This window comes from Eubalaena glacialis, chromosome 3, assembly GCF_028564815.1.
Source record: "Eubalaena glacialis isolate mEubGla1 chromosome 3, mEubGla1.1.hap2.+ XY, whole genome shotgun sequence".
Classification (NCBI taxonomy): domain Eukaryota; kingdom Metazoa; phylum Chordata; class Mammalia; order Artiodactyla; family Balaenidae; genus Eubalaena; species Eubalaena glacialis.
In genome coordinates, this window is record NC_083718.1 from 146,887,967 (window position 1) to 146,906,393 (window position 18,427).

Consider the following 18,427-nt stretch of genomic DNA (forward strand, 5'->3'; position numbering starts at 1 on the left):
AGTCTGTTATACATGAATAAAAACCAAGCTGCAGCATATTTTTCCATCATTCTCATTGGTTTCTGGAGTCACAGATAAGTCTTCTGTCCGTGCAAAGTCTAAGGCATTTCTGGTTACTGGTGGCTTTCTGTTTACTTTGCCCAACTGTTTGCTCTCTGGGGACAGAAGCTGACAGTAGCACTCCCTGTGCAGGCTCTTCATGGATCCAGGAGCCTCAGTCAGATCTCCTGTCGCAGAGAGAAGATGAAGACATCCAAGGTGTGGGCTTGGAGGGCACCGGCAGAGCTGTTTCTTCTCTGTGCTGCCCTGGCATGTCTCAGTTTGCCGGGTTCCAGGTAAGTGACGGTTCCGAATGACTCCCTGATCAATAATATGACGGGGAATATAAAGCCACATCATAGTGACCCTCTCCTTGTCACATGCGCATTAAATAAGGAACATCTCCTGAAGCAATTTGCATGCATCTGATAAAATAATATCAACAACTCTTCAGATTGTTGTGGAGCCCAGTGACCAACTTCAACAAAAGTTCTTGTAGGAAACTGACATGTTTAAATGTATTTTGTCATGCTGAGAATACTTGTTCTGTATTCTGAACAAAGCCTTGGCATGATTCTTTATGCAAAAGGGTTGTTATGTATGGGGAAAAAAAGCCAATTCATAACAATGATTTTAACATGAGAGTGACCTACCTACCTGCTCATCAGCCTAAACGCTTTGTTCTCAGGCTCTCGCGCTCTCTCTCTCTCTCTCTCTCTCTCTCTCTCTCTCTCTCTCTCTCTCTCGCTCTCTCTCTCTCTCTCGCTCTCGCTCTCACTCTCGCTCTCCCTCTCTCTTTCTCACACATACACACACACACTTCCAGATGTTCGCAGCAGTTAAATGCTAGCTAATTTATTTCATAATTTTTTTGGTATTTGTTAATAGGGTGCAAAACAGGCTTAAAAAAAAATATCTGAGTTGAAAGCTCAAACTTAATCTGAGTGAAAGTTCAAACTTGGGCTCCACTGAAAGAAGCACCAGTGACATGGCAATTGGGGGATCCTTCTGGTACAGGAGAAGCCGCTACCATCAGAGGCTAAAGCTGTCAGCTGTCCTAGGCTCCTCGTGAGCCATCCCGTGGGAGGAAGGACTGTTAATGCCATTCCTCTTACTCATCCCATAAAAGCTTCGTGCGCACAGTCTCCCATGGGAGGAGAACCTGGTACCCATGGTACACCCACCCTGGTGTCAGCTCTGCTGAGCACTCAGCCCCCATTGGGCACCACCCCGAGACTAGGGTGATGAGTGTTCGCTACCCATTGGGCACTCAATGAATCATAGGTATTATGATTATCAAGAATCTCAACTTGGCCCTGAGAAGAACAAAGAAGCCAAGGCCTTCCTTGTGTGTCCTATGTGTCCATCAGGATCCAAGGAAATGTGTCTGGAATGGAGGGTTTAAAGGGATCATAGCCACCCTACATATGGACCCCTATGTGAGGCCCCTTGTCAGGCTCTGAGGCTACAGAAGTGAATAGGACACAAAGGGCTCATGTTCTCATGGAGAAAACCAACATGTGAGCACATATTATGTGTGCTGTTGCAATAACTAGCACAGGGGCAGGTGGGAAACAAGAGAGCAAGTGATTGGCTTTACCGGAGATGGAGTCTGGCAAGGCTTCTGGAAGAGAGGATGCTTGAGCTGAATCTTTACATAGGAATAGGTATTTGCCAAATGGCCAAGGAGGTGAAGGGTGTTCCAGGTAGAGGAAGCAGCATAGACAAGGGCATGGAGATGAGAGAGCCTGGCTTGTTCCTGAAGCCACATATCTGCTTCAGTAAGCCTCGAGCACAGGTCAAAGTGGGGAGCTGCCAGAGATGGGACCAAGGAAGAGTCAGCAGGAGACAGATCCTGGGTGGAGCTGGGGCGGGGGGTGGTGGTGCCCGTACACCAGCTAAGGAGCTTGAACCTTATCCTCTAGGCAGTGGGGGGCCATGGAAGGGTTTTAAGCAAAGGATCGATCGACACAGTCAGATTTATATATTAGGAAGTTCACCCAGAGGTAGGAAGTGGAGATGTGAGTGGGTGAGTACAGACAACAGGCTGGGGAACCTTGCTTAATCATCCAGCGATGTCATGAGATGGGGTGTTATCCTTACTCACTATGTAGAAGAGCAAACGGGTCCGAAGAGAAGAGATTCATTCACATCTCATGAGTCTCAAACCCTTACCTGAAATCAGGTTTAGTGCTCTGGCCTCTACCCACGATTCCATGGAGCAGTCTTGAACGTGGCATGTGTTTGAATTCCATACACGAAGTGGAGGAATAGCCTTCAGTTCTGCAACAGGAAATGCTGAGACCTCCTTTGTACTAGCTAAGAAAGGTTTCTGTTTTTAGTTACTCTTGTAATCAAGTCAAATGAAATACTCATTATGTCATCTTAAGACTTATGTTTGCTTATTGCCACTCTGTGCCAGGCACTTAGGTATATTAAGTCTAATTCTTAAAGCTATTTGAGATAAGTGCTATTGTTTATAGTTTACAGAGAGGGAAACTGAGATTTGGAGAGATAACTATCTCTAGGCTCCTCACTTAGTATATCAATATAACAGAATATGGATTCATATCTGTTTTTTTCTGGTTCCAGAGCCCCTGTATGTCCCTGTATCTTTCTGCCTCTTGCTAATGCATTATCTCTTCTCCACCTGCACTGTGGATCTGACCTGCTGGACTCCCAGGCCATTTCTCTATCTCTGGACCACACATTTGCTGCCTTGAGAGGTTGCTTTAAATTTCATGTCTACAATAGCAAATGACACAGAGAAGAGAAATTGAAAATCCACCACCCAGAAGCTGCCCCTTCCAGCAAAGAGGAAGGATGCTATTTGCAAAGGATGCAGCTGCCTAACAAATTGTGTGTGACAAGAAAGTTGTTGCGTCAGGGCATTTCTACAGAAAGCCAAAATATATTGATGCACCCCGTCTAGGTAAGCTTATGGCTCGCAATTTACTGCTGACCTAATCCTGCCGTACGCGATGGATCCATCTTTATTTTGATCAGAGACTCCTGGTAGAAAGAGAGTAGGAGACAGGGACCAAGTGAAATATGTCCTTCTGCTGGCAGCTGCATTCCATGCACCTCGAGGAATGGCAGGTACCTCCTTGCCAGTCCTTACGTAGAGGATACGTTCCAAGGACTTGTAGAAGGGTGTTTGCTGTAGCATTGTTTGCAATTGCAAAACATGAAAAAAAATATATAAACATCCTTCAAAAAGAAAAAGAATAAGTTGAATGCAGTGTATGTCTTAAGATGGAACATGTAGATAAAAGAAAGGAACAAGACCTCTTTATGAATCAACATGGATAGGCCAGAAATACAATGTTGATTGACAAAAGCAAGTTTTAGAATACTATGTCCAGTATGAGTGCAGCTCACAAAAGCAACGCTATGTATTGTGTCTATATGTATGTATGTATGTAAACATTTAAAAAGCTGGAAGGATATACTCCAAATTCATGACAGTAGTATCCTCTGAAGAAGAGAGGAAAGTGAACTGGGGCTGGTGTAAACCACGGATGTCAAATTTATAAGGTTATTTTTTATTAAAAAAAAAAAAAAGACTTGAAGGAAGTGTACCAAAATGTTAACAATTGCCAATCCTGTGTTGTGAATACCTGAGTATTTATTATTTTGTTTTCTGTACTTCTCTGGGCATGTTTAATTTTTCAACATTAAAAATACACAGAGGATCTTGAATGACAGAAGTCAAGGCAGTTGGTCAGAACGTCCATCTGGTTCATCTCTGTAAATTCACAGCGTGAAGGCACGTGTTATAATAACCTGACTGGTCCTGACTGCCCCTGTCCTCTGTTGGGTCCATGCTAGTCCCAGGAATTAAAGATGCAATTTAATGCTAGCCTTGCTTTCAGATTTGCATTTTATAGTACTAATAAACCACACACATTTATCCAATGTAATTTACAAACATGCTGTTTATTCAGCTGATTACTTCATTGTATTGCCACCTCCATAATGAAAAGAGATCTGGTGGTTGTAACCACTTTTTACCAAGTTCCCTCTGTAAGTGATCATCTTGCCCATTAACAGGCTTTCACATTTCAGAGGGGAAAATAATTGTTACTTTTAATAGTGTGTGTGCACATTACTTATCTACTCAGTCTCCACTGTGGCCTGAATTGGGTGGAAAGTTGCTAAAAACGCAATGTAACTATTTTTTAGTGGCAACAGAAAGAGGATACCCTGCAGAGCTGTCAAATACCTACTCAGGAGAAGACAAACCACAGACAATATTGTTTTGTCAAACCTGGGCAGATTAGTAGATGAGAGCACATTCTGAAGCCCCCCCCGCCCCCCCCTCCCCCACTGCTGGGCAGCATCCTGCCTCAAGTAACCATTTTAAAGACTCCATCTGTGGTTCCCACTAGTCTTCGACCTTTCATTAAAGATCCAGCTTTACTAGGCAATTGATTTTTGCTGGTCTCTGGGGTGGTCATGGAGATAGATTTCACTGTAGTTAATATTATCCTCTTTTTCAGGACTCTTGCCAAGTGAGAATGTATTGTTAGTGACCTTGTCTGGAGTGATATGTTAAAATTTTGAGACAGTGGAAACTATGTGATGCTCTGCCCAATGACTGAATCTTGGACACAGGGATGCAAGAGGCCTTGCATGGAGGTGGAGGGGACTGGCAGAGTGGATGCTGGCCTGGCTCCCCTACAGGCAGCGTAGAGAAATGGACCTAACAGAGACTTAGAGTTGAGCAGACCTCGGCTCAGACCCCAGCATGACCACATACCAGCTGCATGGCTCTCGGCCATTTCCCTCATCTCTCTAGAGGGCTGCTGCCTGCTAGCATTGCTGTCAGGATTAGATGAGATGGCATGGGTGAAACATCTCACGCAGGATCTGACACGTCCTGGGCGCTCAACAAATCTTAATCCTCTTTCTCTTCTCTTGTCCCTTTTTACCTTGAAAAGAAACACAAATTACAAAGAATCTTGCAGTGTTATACATTCTTTCAGATGGAAGAAAAATAGAAACCATAATATACCCATCGTATTACACATGGGGAAACCAGAGGCCTAGACAGATTAAATAACGTGCCCATTCATTCCCTCTTTTACTCGATGTCCCAAGAGTGCCAGGAACTCAACAAAAAGTGTTGCCTTACCTTCTAGACAGATTTCAGATCTCATATTGCTTGACTGCTCTGCAGACGTGACACCGTCTGCCTCTCCCATCCCCCCCCCCCCCGCTGGCTTCACCCCACCCCCTACCCACCTCTCTGTACTGTCCTCGCCCTGACCTGGCAGACACCAGTCTCTCCTTGTCAGCTGGTTGTGCTTATGTTGCCAACGGTCTTGTCCTTGGCCGGCGTCTCTCAAGAACCATCTTATCCTCTCCCAAAGCTTTTCATGATCAGATCTGTATCCCTAGTACAAATCCCTCTCCTGAGTTCCAAAACTATGTAGGAACTATTTATCAAATGACTCTACTACATAGGTGTTCCACAGACACCTGGAACTCCGCTTGTCCCAACTCCATCATCCTCGACAAATTCCTTTGCTCCTGAGTTCCCCACGCACCCACCCACTCAAACTAGAAACCAGCATCAAACTAAACCTGGGCCTCTCTCTAACCCGCACCCCCCATCCTATTACCCATCACTCTATCCATTCCACCTGAGAATCATCTAGTAAGTCTGTCTTCCCCATTCTCTCTCCCCTGGATGCTGCAATGGTGCAGGCTCACATCACTCATTGGTACCACTGCTCGAGCCTCCTACCTGCTTTTCCTGCCTCAGGGCTCTTCCCACCTCCATCCAGCCTCCATACTGCAGCCACAGTGATGTCCTAAAGCTCAGCTCTGACCGTGGAGCCTGCATGCTTAAAAAGCTTGCCTACCGGCTAAAGTCCAGAAGAGCTAAGGCGTGAGGCATGCTTCTCTTTTCCTATCCTAAGCGAAACTGTGAGTTCCAGAAGGCAAAACCCATGTCTTATAATTCTCTGTATCCTCTTTAGCATAGTATCCTACACATGGTTTGTTCTCAGAAAGAGTTTCATAGACTCATAATGTGAGAGGGCAACTTAAAGACCACCTGGTCCAAACTTCTCATTTTCCAGGGGATAAAACAGAGGCCCCAAGACGGGGAGGGTATTGCTGGAGGTCATACATCAGGCTGTGGTTGTAATCCCTGCATACCTAAAGCACTTGAGAGTTTATAAAGTGCTTTCACATATACTTTCGTATTTAATCCTACAAATAGCCTAATGAGTTAGGTATGATTCTCTCATTATATAGGTGAGAAAAGGGAAGCTCACAGCGGTTGAAAAACCAGACCAAGATCACCCAGCTGCTGATGGACTGTCTTCTGACCAGAGTTCCGCACTCTTTTGACCCTAGCTGGCCATAAGGTCAGGCAGTAACTGGGGGTTCAATAAATACTTGTTGAATGAACTAACCTATACTTGACTGATAAAGGAATAGCCTTGCACAAATGAGTAAATATATATTTATTGCATGGACAGACAGGTGGTTGGATGTATATTTAATTCCCTTCTGATACTTGACTCTCTTCTCTATGATGACCTTTTAGGGGTGAAAGGCCACCATCTCTTGAGTCAAATGCAGTCAACGAGAGCCTTGCCAAGACTAGACAGACGCGGAGTGTGGATGTCACCTCAATGCCTATTGATTGCGAACTGTCCAGCTGGTCCTCCTGGACCATATGTGACCCCTGTCAGAAGAAAAGGGTAGGTACCCAGGCCTTTGGGAGACCTCTAAGCTTCCAGGAGCCCTAATCCTCAGCAAGATCGGCTGAGGCATTACTGACAGTGCCTGCATCATAGTAGGACCTGGGTAAATGTTAGCTGATTTAATTAATGGATTTTATTCCTCTGAGTTTCCAAGGAGCAATCAGATCCTTTCTTTGATCTTTCAGATTTTTGCCAAGCATATCTGTCCTTGCTCCCATTAGCAGCTTCTTAATTAGACTTCCTGCCTCCAACCTTGCTCTTTCAATCCATCTTTCATGGTGCAACCAGGGGAGCTATTGAAAATGAAAGTCTGGCCAGTCTTTCCCCAGCTTGGACATCCAAAGTCTATGCATGGCCCTTAGGATCAAGTCCAGACTCATGGTATTCAAGGGCCCCCCATGCCTTAGACCGGGCCTACGTCTCCGTAGAACATCCCCCATGCCAGCACACAGAACACGTGTATTTTTCTGACCATTTCACACTGTCTGTTCCTTTATTCATGCTGCTTTCTTAGGCTGGAGTGACCTTTCCACCTCCTTCACCAGCTAACACCTACTCATGATTTGAAACTGCTTAGCAGCCGCCTCTTTTGAGAAGCTTTCCCTGACTTCTCAGCCCCCCTTGCCCTTAGATAGATACCCTTTTATGAACTACAATAGCTCCTTATTCCTCCTCTATCCTAACACTTATCATTTACTTTTCTTTTATTATTGGTCTTTCCATTAAATGGTGAGCGCTTAAAAACTTATTCAATACTGTATCTTCAGTGTATTGGCCAATGTCTGGCATGTAAGAGGTGCTCCATAAACATGTGTTGTTTGATCTCATCATATTTCTTGACATCTCTATAAGGAAGGGAGGATAATTGTTACACTTTCTGTTAGGCAGATAGATAAATAGAGACCCAGAGCAGGTAAGTGATTTCTTGGGTTCACCCAGTAGCAAAAACAGACTTTGAACTCAGGCCACTGGCCTCCTTGTCTAGCATTCTACAAGTCAAAACACACAGTCTCTGCAGTATTTGTTCTTCGATCTTCCTTGTCACAGGAGGGCTGACCCAGGAGCCAGCTCTAAGAGCAGGATATGTGTCAGAGAAAAGAGAACGGTTCTCATTTCCCCGGCTCCTTGGGAAACTGAACCAGCCATGGGCTAGGACTCTAAAGAGGCTGCGGAAGTAGGCCCAGGACAGTTGCACGCTTAATTGGATCAACGTGGAGAGCCAGGCAGGCTCATTCAGTTCCCAAAGTAGGCATTACTGCTGATGTGATCAACAGTGATCCAATTATCTGGATAATTGCTTCATCTGCATCATAAACCAGGAAGACCCAGCATGAGCCGTCCAGCCATCCACTCACTCAGCCAGACAGAGCTCTGCGCTCAGACTTTGCTACACATGGTCCTTCAGTGGACATCACTGCTGTCTGCCGGGTCAGTGGCTGGGAGTTCATCAAAACCTTTCGACTGGAATTGGGAGATGTCTTTCCTCTGTCATCTCCGCACTCCTCAAACCCATTTTGTCTCTGGTGCCTGGGGCTAGTCTTCTAGCATCTTCTTTGCAGACCTTATCGCTGTCCTGCCAGCCTCTGCCTTCCAGGAAGAAAGACTCTGGGAAAGCAAAGGAGCATGGGTGGATGGTTGTCTATGTTTCTTTTCTAGATTTCCGGATACCATGCACGTAATAACTGTGGCTGGTTAACATGTCAGTCTGTAAAGGGGCTGCTATCCTGGTTTGCCCCCTTTGGTGGTACCAAAATCTTGACTGCAGCTAGCATTTGGACGCCACCCAAATCTGATCATTTCCTTCGTCTGCAGTGGTTTCTCATTTCCCCGTAATGAAGTACTAAATCCAGCCTTCCTGAGGTCCTGGAGGCCCTGCCTCACCTGCTCCTGGCTATGTCTCCCTCCATCTCTTACCGCTCTCCCTCCTTCACTCTTCACTCCAGCTGTGATGGATTTCTTCTTGTTTTCCTGGAACAAGGTGCATACTCTCTAGTCTCTCAGCTTTGGCACAGCAGTTCCCTCCACCCAGATTGCCCTTCTCTCCCCTCCTCGGCCAGCTCTCCATGTTTGCCTGACATGTCTACTCATCCTCTGGGGCTCAGCTTAGATGTCGCTTCACCGTCTCCTAAGGCTGCACTGCGGATTCCCCTCTGCGTTTACAGAGCACTCTGTACTGCCCCTGTCATGGCACCCGTTGCACTGTGTTGTCACTGCCGGGTGTTGACCATCATCACCACCACCACCATCTGCAGCCTCCTCGAGGGCAGCCCAGAGGGCATGATTATGATCAAAAACAAACAAGCATAAACAGCACCTACTTTTTTCAACATTGGGTGGCTCAATCAAAATTTTGGAAATCCAATCAATATTTCTGGAATAAACAATCTAGAGATAGAGAAATATTGACTGCTAAAAATTATTAATAATTAAAAAGAAAAATAAGCACAAGCAATTGAGTGCCTACTGTGTACCAGACAACATGAGGTTTCATATATATCTCATACATATAATTGAAACTCCATAACTGTACATTTAGGTAATTCATTATCCCCATTTTATAGATTAGTAAATTGAGATCACAATGCTTAAGTAAGTTACCTGATATCACATAACTAGAAAGTATCAGAGTCAGTGGCTCCAAAGTGCATGCTTTTGCCTTATAAGCTACTTAGTAAATGAGAATACTTGAATCAACCCATTGGATTAATCAAGCTGAAAGACTGAACTGGCTGCATCAGTTCACTTACTACCTTTGACTCCAAAGCCCACGCTTTCCTCACATTTAGCAAATCTTTACTGATCACTGTGGATGCAGAAATTGAAGATAAAGTCCCTGCCTTCAGAGGGCTCCCACTCTATTTGAAATAGACAACCAGCCAATGGCAATATAGATCCTTAAGTGTACCCCTTAGCTCCCCAGGTCTCCAAGGCTCTGCCATTGGTTCACCTTGCTCCTCTCTGCTACAGTACAGACATGCCTACTTGCTCCAGCCCTCCCAGTTCCATGGGGAACCGTGCAGCTTCTCTGACAAGGAAGTTGAAGACTGTGTTTCCAACAGACCATGCAGAAGTCAAGTGCGATGTGAAGGCTTTGTGTGTGCGCAGACAGGTATAAAGGGACACAGGAGTGGGAGGGGAAAGCTATCAAGTGAGCCAATGGCACGTGATGATGGGAGGACTGGCCATTGCCTAGTGCTCAAGATCAGGGTCATGTGTCAGGTCAGGAGGCCTCTTGTGTTCCTTGACCTCTTTTTCCACGTATTATTTCATAAAAACAACCCTACCATGTAGGTGTTAATATTACCCCCATTTTACAAATTGAGAAATTGAGACTTGGAGAAGTTACTCACCCAAGAGCATATAGCAAGTAAGTGGAGGAGGTACAATTAGGAATTGGGGAATTCAAATTACATTCACTGACATTAAGGACACCAAAATTATGTGTGCTAGAATCAGAAATCCCGAGTTAAATCTTACTTTGACTTTGTAATTTAGAGAAGCCACTTAACCTTATCACATGTTGGTTCTCCAAACAGAAAATCAGAAGTGATGTTAATACCTTACAAGTTTGCTATAAGCTTCAAGTGACACAATGGATGTGAAAGCTCTTTGCAGACCTTGAGTTCTGCTGGCTTTCTCAGAGGTTTGAGGCTAAATACAACGTAGAAACGCCACCTGCAACAGTTAAATAGGGTGGGTAGCATCATTTATCTCTGAAAGCTCTTTGGTGAGATAGTCCCTGCATTTCTGTATCACCAAGTGCAATATAACCCTTAACCCATGAGATAGTCAGTAAAACATTTTCGATTAAAGGAAGCAAGGGGAAAAAAAAAAAGACAGATGAACGGGCAGACAGAGGGAAGGAAGGAAGGAAGGAAGGAGCACACAAATGAATAATCATCAGCCGCAGAGCTAAGTAAACACTTGTCTTTTCAATTCATTCCTCTAGCGCATTCAGGCAAACATATGCCTGTTTCTCCAAGGCTCCAGCAAAAATAAGAGTATTTTGACCCAAATTATCTAGATGGGAGTTGCAACTCTCTACATTCTCTGTAACCATGTGCACTGTGCTTAGGGGTCTTCTCAGAAAGAATTAGTGATTCTTAGAGCAATTTCTAGGGCTTATTGCAAATGTGAAACTCCATCCAATAAATCTGAAAGACTTTTCACAGGGTGTCCATGGACTCATTATGACCAGTGTTCCATGATTCTGACCAAAGCCATAATGGTTTTTTGGGCGGGCTTTAGTTTAAATGCCTTGTAAGGAACATATGAAAACCAGATTGTTACTCCTCTGCCTTTAATACCGCAAAACATTGGTTAAAAATGACCAGACACATCTGAGGAAAAAAGGTTACCTGTCTTATGGGCTTTATCCTCCAAGAATATACAAATAAGAAAGGAAGTCAAGTCAATGGGGAAAAGAGTTTCAAGGAAGCAAATAATTTTAAACATACAGTCCAAATAATTTTATCATCTAAAAGTAGTCCGAATGGCTCTGGTGTTGAATGCAGTGTGGTTTAGTGGGGAGAGTTTATGATAAGAAAGCTATAGGTTCCAATCCTCCTGTCAGTACTTACCAGCAATGTGCATTTGGACCATCAAAACACTAATAATAGTAATAACAACACATATCCAGCACTTACCATGAGCCAGTACTGTTTCATTCATTTAAATCCCCAGCAACCCTAGGGGGTAGGTATGATGGCGTCCCTATTTTACAGATGAGTAAATTGAGGCGGGGGGGGGGGTGGTCAGGTAACATTTGGAAGGTCCCACGACTAGTACTATCACAGGACCCACCGAACCCACCACCTCTCACCAGTGCCAAGCAGAGAAGTCCAGCCTTCCTTCCTGTCTGGCCACTCGACCCCTGCCTAGCAGATCTGCCCTCAAGTACTTTCAGAAATATAACACTGGCTTCTTTGGGGGGGATAAACTGTGAATTCCATTACCCACCCACCCCGATACATGAGGACTAATGCAAACAGAGCATTAAAGGCGCAGCAAAGTGTCTGGCCCACAGTGGGTCTCAAACCATGTGAGTCCCCCTCTTACCGGCCTCGGACCGTGGGTAACCCACTTTCTCCATCCCAGGGAGGTGTGTGAACCGCAGACTTCTCTGCAACGGGGATAACGACTGTGGAGACCAGTCAGATGAGGGGAACTGCAGAAGGATTTATAAAAAATGTCAGCAGGAAATGGACCAGTACTGGGCCATTGGTAGCCTGGCCAGTGGGTAAGTTACCGCCTTCTGTCGTGGAGCTGGAAGGGCACACAGTTAAATGTGATTCTGGAGAAGAGACAGGGAGGGACCTGTAAACATAGTGGCTCCTTTTTTCCTTTCTGAAAAAGGCAGGGGTGTAAGCGGATGCTTGCGGCTGCTCCCTGAGGACAGACCCAGGGCCTCCGGGAGCACATCCCACGGAGAGATGGACCTACGCGGCTGCAGGGAGGGAGCACTGAGGGCAGAGCTGTGTGTTGGGGCCACGGAGGCTCCACGCGAGGGCTGGGGGAAGGGTTATTTGACACGTGCTCTGTGACTGTGTTAGGTACTTTCTAAGCATTACCTTTGAATCCCCTTGACAGCTGCGAGGGAGGTTTATCTGTTTCTGTATCCTGAAGCCCCAGCAGAGGGGCTGGCCCAGAGGAGAAGCTGCTAAGTAATTAGCCAGTGAAGGAGTGCATTTCCAGCATGGCTCTGCAGCCACTCTGTGTGCAGCCAGTCTGGGGGCCTCTGAGTTGGTTAAATCCTCTGGGGAGGTGAGGGGTCAGAAGGGACCAGACTGGCCTGGCGCTCACCCTCCTTTCCTGCTGCACTCTGCAGCCTCTCAGCCTCCAGGGGAAGAGGAGGGCCTCCCTTCAGATGCCTCACAGATCAGCATGTGTGACACAGTGCGGGGAGCAGAGCGGCCCTGGATGGGGTTCTCCCTCTTCCTAAATGAACGTCAGACCTCCATCCTGAAAGGTTGTCATTAGAGATACAGACGCCTCATGTGGGGAAAACCTCCTCTCAGGACCACCTTAGAAACTAGTGATTATGAGCCCCATCTCCTCGATAAGGAAACTGAGGCCTGGAAAGTTAAGAGAGTTCTCAGAAGTCACACGGCAAAGAGGGTGACAGAGCGGACATTCAGAGCCAGTAGCAGAGGCTGACCGGACCCTGCAGGAGGGGCAGAAATACGGCTCACAGGCCACGGGACCCTGGCTGAGGCACTTGTCTGTGCGGTGCCTTAGTTTTGTCATTTGTAGACGGAAGTTAGTAATACCCTTCTTTCCAATCTGTGAGGGATGAATAAGCTAATGCCATGGTAATAAACTAATACACGAGAGGCAGCTGGTATGGGTGTGGTGGGAAGAAAGCAGACTCTGCTCTTGACTTAAGACACTCAGACTTTGAGTCCTGGCCCTGCCAGCTGCTGGGCAGTTCGGTTGCCCTCTCTGTGCCTCACTTTCCTCATCTGTTAAATGGGTATAATAATAATACCCATGGATTCAATGAGCCAATATGTGTAAGTATTACAGTATTAAAAAAAATAAATGAATATACATTATTATGCTACATGAAACTCTGTCACAGGAAGAGAGCCTAAGACAATTCTGGTAGAGCAGAACAGGCCAACAGGCAGAAGCTAAAAGGAGACAGAGCTCCTTTGAACAAAAAAATGGCTGTCAGTAGTAGTCAAAGCAGACTTCCAAGAATGGTCTAGCGTGGTAGGCAAGAGCAAGCCTCCAGGAATGGAGGCTTCTTAGGAGGCGGTGAGAAAGAATGTCAAATTAGAGACAGGATTTTCATTCTTTCTAAATGGACATAATGGCATCCAGGGCTTCAGGGACATTGAGTAAGGTCATGCCCTGAGCCATCTGTGACTGTGTCTGTTTCCAGTTAGACCCTCAGTAAATCGGAATTAATTTAGTGTCTTGTGCTGGGGGTCATACAGAAATTAAGAAGAAAACCACCATCCCCAAGGAGCACAGAATCTAGGGGAGACAACAGACACATAAATAATAACAAGCCTTTATCACAGACCAAGTAGTGTTCTAAGCACTTAACAAATATGGACACGTGGAATCCTCACAACCACTCCAAGAGATAAGATTTTCTTTGTTCCCATTTTACAAATGAGGTGACTGAGGTACAGAGAGGTTAACTGGTGTACCCAAGGTTACCTAACTCGTAAGTGGCAGAGCAGGAATTTGACCCCAGGCATCTGGCTGCAGAGTCCATGTTCTTGCCTACCATGCTAGACCATTCTTAGAAGGCAACTGCAGTAGGTGCAGAACAGTAAATACATGAATGGGGCAAGCACGGGGTCTAATGAGGACCTCTAGTGCACGCAGCTTGGTACAAGGGTCAGTGAAGGCTGCCCACAACAGACAACGACGGAACCCATTCTTGAAAGACAAGTAAGAGATAAAACGGTGAATGGCTGGAAGGGCATTTAGGCATAGGGAACAGCCCTTACACAGAAGAGGAGCAAAGCAGACTGGAGGAAGAACACCCCCAAGTAGTGAGGGACTGGCTTTGTGACTATGGCTGGGAGTGTCCAGAGATGAAGCCGGAAAGCTGGTTTCATCCAGATATGGAGGGCCTTGAGTGCTGTACCAAGGAATTTGGCTGTCCTTTAGTAGGTCTACCAGTTGGGATTACACCCTCACCTCTTACCCTTCTCCGCCCCTTCCCTGCAGGATAAATTTGTTCACAAACAACTTGGAGGGCCCAGTTCTCGATCACAGGTATTACGCCGGTGCGTGCTCCCCCCATTACATACTCAACACGAGGTTTCGGAAGCCATACAATGTGGAAAACTTCACCCCACAGGTATGTGCCAGCCAGGAAGCCACCGCAGGGCCATGGCAGGGACACTGGCAGAGCAGCCAGTAGCATGGATCCAGACCCGAGCGCCGATGCATCGCTTTTTCTCTCTGAGCTTCAATTCTTCATACGTAAAATGGGTGGTCCCTTCCTCTGGACACAGTGGTGAGGCTGACATGCCATGTATAGTAAAGGCAGTACAGAGATGTAGTAGCCATAATCATACTAACAGTAATAACAAAAGCTCCCGTGAAGAGACAAGCATAGCTTAGGATTTGGAGTCTCACAGATGCCTTTGCAACTTACCATCTATATCGTCTTAAAGGCTCTGCGCCTCCGTTTTCCTGTCTTTAAAATGGGAGTTATAAAGGTTCTACCTGCACGCAGAGGATTAGTGAGGTGATTAGTGAGCGTAAATGCTTGGCACACACAATACCTGGTTTAACTGGTGAGTCTCAGGAAGTGCTAACTCTTCTCTTGTTTTTGGATGAAAAAAAGGCTATTTTTGTTTTTTATTTATAGCCATAGATAGAGAAAACTGGTAGCTTCAGTTTCATATTTGTACCAAAAGCAAATACAGACACTGTAGGTCCATACTTTATTTTGCTTTTGGAAAATTTCACAAGACTTTCATATATAAACATTGGTATGACAGCTGAGACACCCTACCTAGACTTCCAGAGTTTATATAGACATTACAAACAAATAATTATATCAGTGATGGAAAAGCAAATGGTCAGTGGGGTAGGAAGTGACACAAGCGACTTAACCTTGTGACTGGAATCACGAGTCAATGGTTTGAATAAATGTAGTCAATTGAGTGGCAGAGAGATAGACGTCTCAGATGCCAGGTGATACTAGAATCATCATGACAGACATGCAAGAATCCTAGCATCCAGAGACAGCCAGATGACAGGAAGTGTTAACTCTTGTTATTATCAAGTCCTTGCCTATTACAACCAGGCATTGTTCTAAGCATTTTTTAAAGTTATAAAATGCTCTACCAAGATAAGCCTGTGTTATTAACAAACAGACTTAAAAGCAATCTCACAGGAAGTAGGGTTTAGAATAGACTGTGTTACAGTGTGACACACACACCTGAGAACTGAGGGAGAGACCTGGGTGCCAGGCCTGGCTCTGTCACAGGTCCCAGTTGTACTTTAGGCTAAGTTCCTGCTCTGCTCTGTGCCTCGGTTTCCTCATCTGTAAAATGAGGGGCTGGACTGCATGACGTGGATGGTAGTTTTCACGTCTAAAATTGTGCAGTCCTGAAGGTTAGACCGCTACCCCTCCTCCCTCTCCCTTCCTGCGTCCCTCCTCCCACACATAGTTATTGGCTGAAAAAAGACAAAATGAGCCTTGGGACAAACACACCCTCCCCCGTGGTGTCCAGCTCCATCCCTGTGGCCTCCATTTTCAAGGGAGGATCTCAGAGTAGCCGTTTATCCTCCTGGTAAAAACAGCTCCTGGCCCAGGCAGGATATAGAGCTTCCTCTCTCCATAGCTGTGTTTTGAGCCCCGTGCCAGGCACTGTACAGTGCTTTACCCACATAAACTCAACCCTCAGAACAAGCCCAATGAAGGACCCGTTATCATATCCATTTTACCCGTGAAGAAACCGGGGCACAGAGAGGTTTAGGCCAATGTCCAGGGTTACCCAGCGAGAAAATGGTGCCTCCCACCTTGGGTGCCTTACTCCCCGCCACGCTTGGAATCACACCAGCTTTTCTTCCTCGGAAGCTGAGGTGTTACGGGGACTGCAAGCATCCAGAAGCTGGTGGGGTGTGGGCGGAGACAATTTGGGGCTGGTCACTTGGAGGCCACCGAGGCAGTGCCCTTGGCAGTTCTTTGTGCACAGCACCACGAGCGCTGATTTTCGAGCTGACAGCTCCTTTAAGTTCTCAAAGGCACTTGGCTGCCCTGTCCCCGCATCACCCCTGCACTGCCTTTCACCAGCCCCTCATCAGCTGTCACTGAGCTCCTCTTACGGCCTCTGCATTGGCTTGTCTCTCTGACCCCAAATTCATCCCTTCCAACCCAACCACTATTCCATCACGAACTTCCTGATGCTCAGCTGCTTCCTCGGTTGGCTCATTCTTGGATTAAGCTCACATTTTGGCAGGTCATCCAGAGCCTCAGCATCTGGATGCCAGCACACTCTCTCATAGCACCTTTGTCTTCCCCTCACTCTTGTGTCTTCTGATACAACTGCACTAGCATCCCTACAGCTTCTGGACCACACCCTGCCCTTGCCCACCTCCACGTCTCTGCCTACAGCCCAGAATGTTCTCCTACGTTTCTGTCAGTTGACATCCAAATCAAGCGCCCACCTCTATCAGCCCATAGTGTTGGACACATCTGTTTCTCCTGCTGGATCAAGAGCCCTGGGGGTGGAGACGTGGGCGCCTCTGAGTATTTTGTGTCCGGAGCACTTAGTCTAGTACCTGGAACATAGTAAGAGTACAGTGGGTATCTGTTGACTTGAATTGAACTGATGTAAGTCAAATGACATAAGGAACATTTTCTTTTTTCTTCCTTCAGACCCAAGGCAAATATGAATTTGCACTGACAGAATATGAATCATACTCAGATTTCGAACATAGTGTCACAAGGACAACAATTAGCAAGTCTAGTTTCAGCTTTGGTTTTAAAATACCTGGGATATTTGAACTTGGCATTAGCAGTACAAGCGGTAACGGCAAACATTTTATTAGCAGGACCAAACGATTCTCTCATACGGTAAGTACCCTTTGGCTGCTCTTCCATTTTTATGTATTCATTTGAATTTTCATGCCCACAGATGTGTCTGTATTCCGTATTGCTACTAGTAATGGCAACCAATTATATTTGCTATCTTAAAACGCTTTTCACAGGGGTGGCCTTCTATAATTATTTACTTTCATTTTTTTTTTTTTTAGTATGGCATTGTTTTTGTTTTTATTTTACTATTTTAATTTTATTGGAGTATAGTTGATTTACAATGTTATTTTTTCAGTTTTAATTTTTTTATTGAAGTATAATTGATTCACAGTGTGTTAATTTCTACTGTACAGCAAAGTGATTCATTTATACATATAAAGACATTCTTTTTTTTATATTCTTTTCCATTATGGTTTATCATAGGTTATTGAATATAGTTCTCTGTGTGCTCTCATTTTCTAATGAGCTTTTCCCTTGGTTTTTATTAAGCGGGAGAACATAGCTTTGCAAGACTAAATCATCTCTGGAGACTTTTGGACTCCCAGCAATTTGACTTCTGTTCCAAATATTCAGATGAAATTCCTCTCCAGATTGTCACCCAACACCTCTTCTGGGGTCACCTCCAACTTCTTGGGGGGTGTTGTTGTGGTCACATGCCTGTTTCTCCTGCTTGCTTTCTCCTCCTTATCAGTTAGTTTCCTTCCTGGGTTCTAATAGCCCCACCTGTTCTCTATTTAATTTGTGGTCCTCTTCCCTTCTTACTCTACAGCTGCCGCAGGTGACTCTTCTGTTCACCCCCCTCCTCTACCAGGGCAAGCATGAGCCTTCACCACCGCTTCTCCCCTATCTGTGAAGCTCAGACCTGCACCATCCACTTCTCTGGTTATCACTACTTAGATGCCTTGTGGACACTCCAAAGCAAGTTCTTCCTCCCAAGCTGTTCGTGTTAAATAGCATTCTTTTCCTTCTGCCTTTCCAGGCTAGGAATGTCAGAATCATATTTGGCTCTCTTTTCTCTTCATTCCCACATTTGTTGGCCACCACATCCCTTAGGTTCACTCTCCAGTATTTCTTCATTTTTTTTTAATTGAAGTATAGTTGATTTACAATGTTGCGTTAACTTCTGCTATACAGAAAAGTGGTTCAGGTA

The 18,427-nt window shown here is 45.4% G+C and overlaps 1 protein-coding gene across 1 annotated transcript in view; it reads left to right on the plus strand.

The window, feature by feature from the left end:
* Positions 1–243: 243 nt before the first annotated feature.
* The window catches only part of C8B (complement C8 beta chain), a 39,376-nt gene continuing 21,192 nt past the window's right edge, over positions 244–18,427 (plus strand). The window contains exons 1-6 of the mRNA XM_061186528.1: positions 244–335; positions 6,602–6,758; positions 9,729–9,870; positions 11,859–12,000; positions 14,451–14,583; positions 17,119–17,316. Coding sequence (XP_061042511.1) covers positions 244–335; positions 6,602–6,758; positions 9,729–9,870; positions 11,859–12,000; positions 14,451–14,583; positions 17,119–17,316 — 864 coding nt within the window. The remainder of the gene's footprint in view (positions 336–6,601; positions 6,759–9,728; positions 9,871–11,858; positions 12,001–14,450; positions 14,584–17,118; positions 17,317–18,427) is intronic.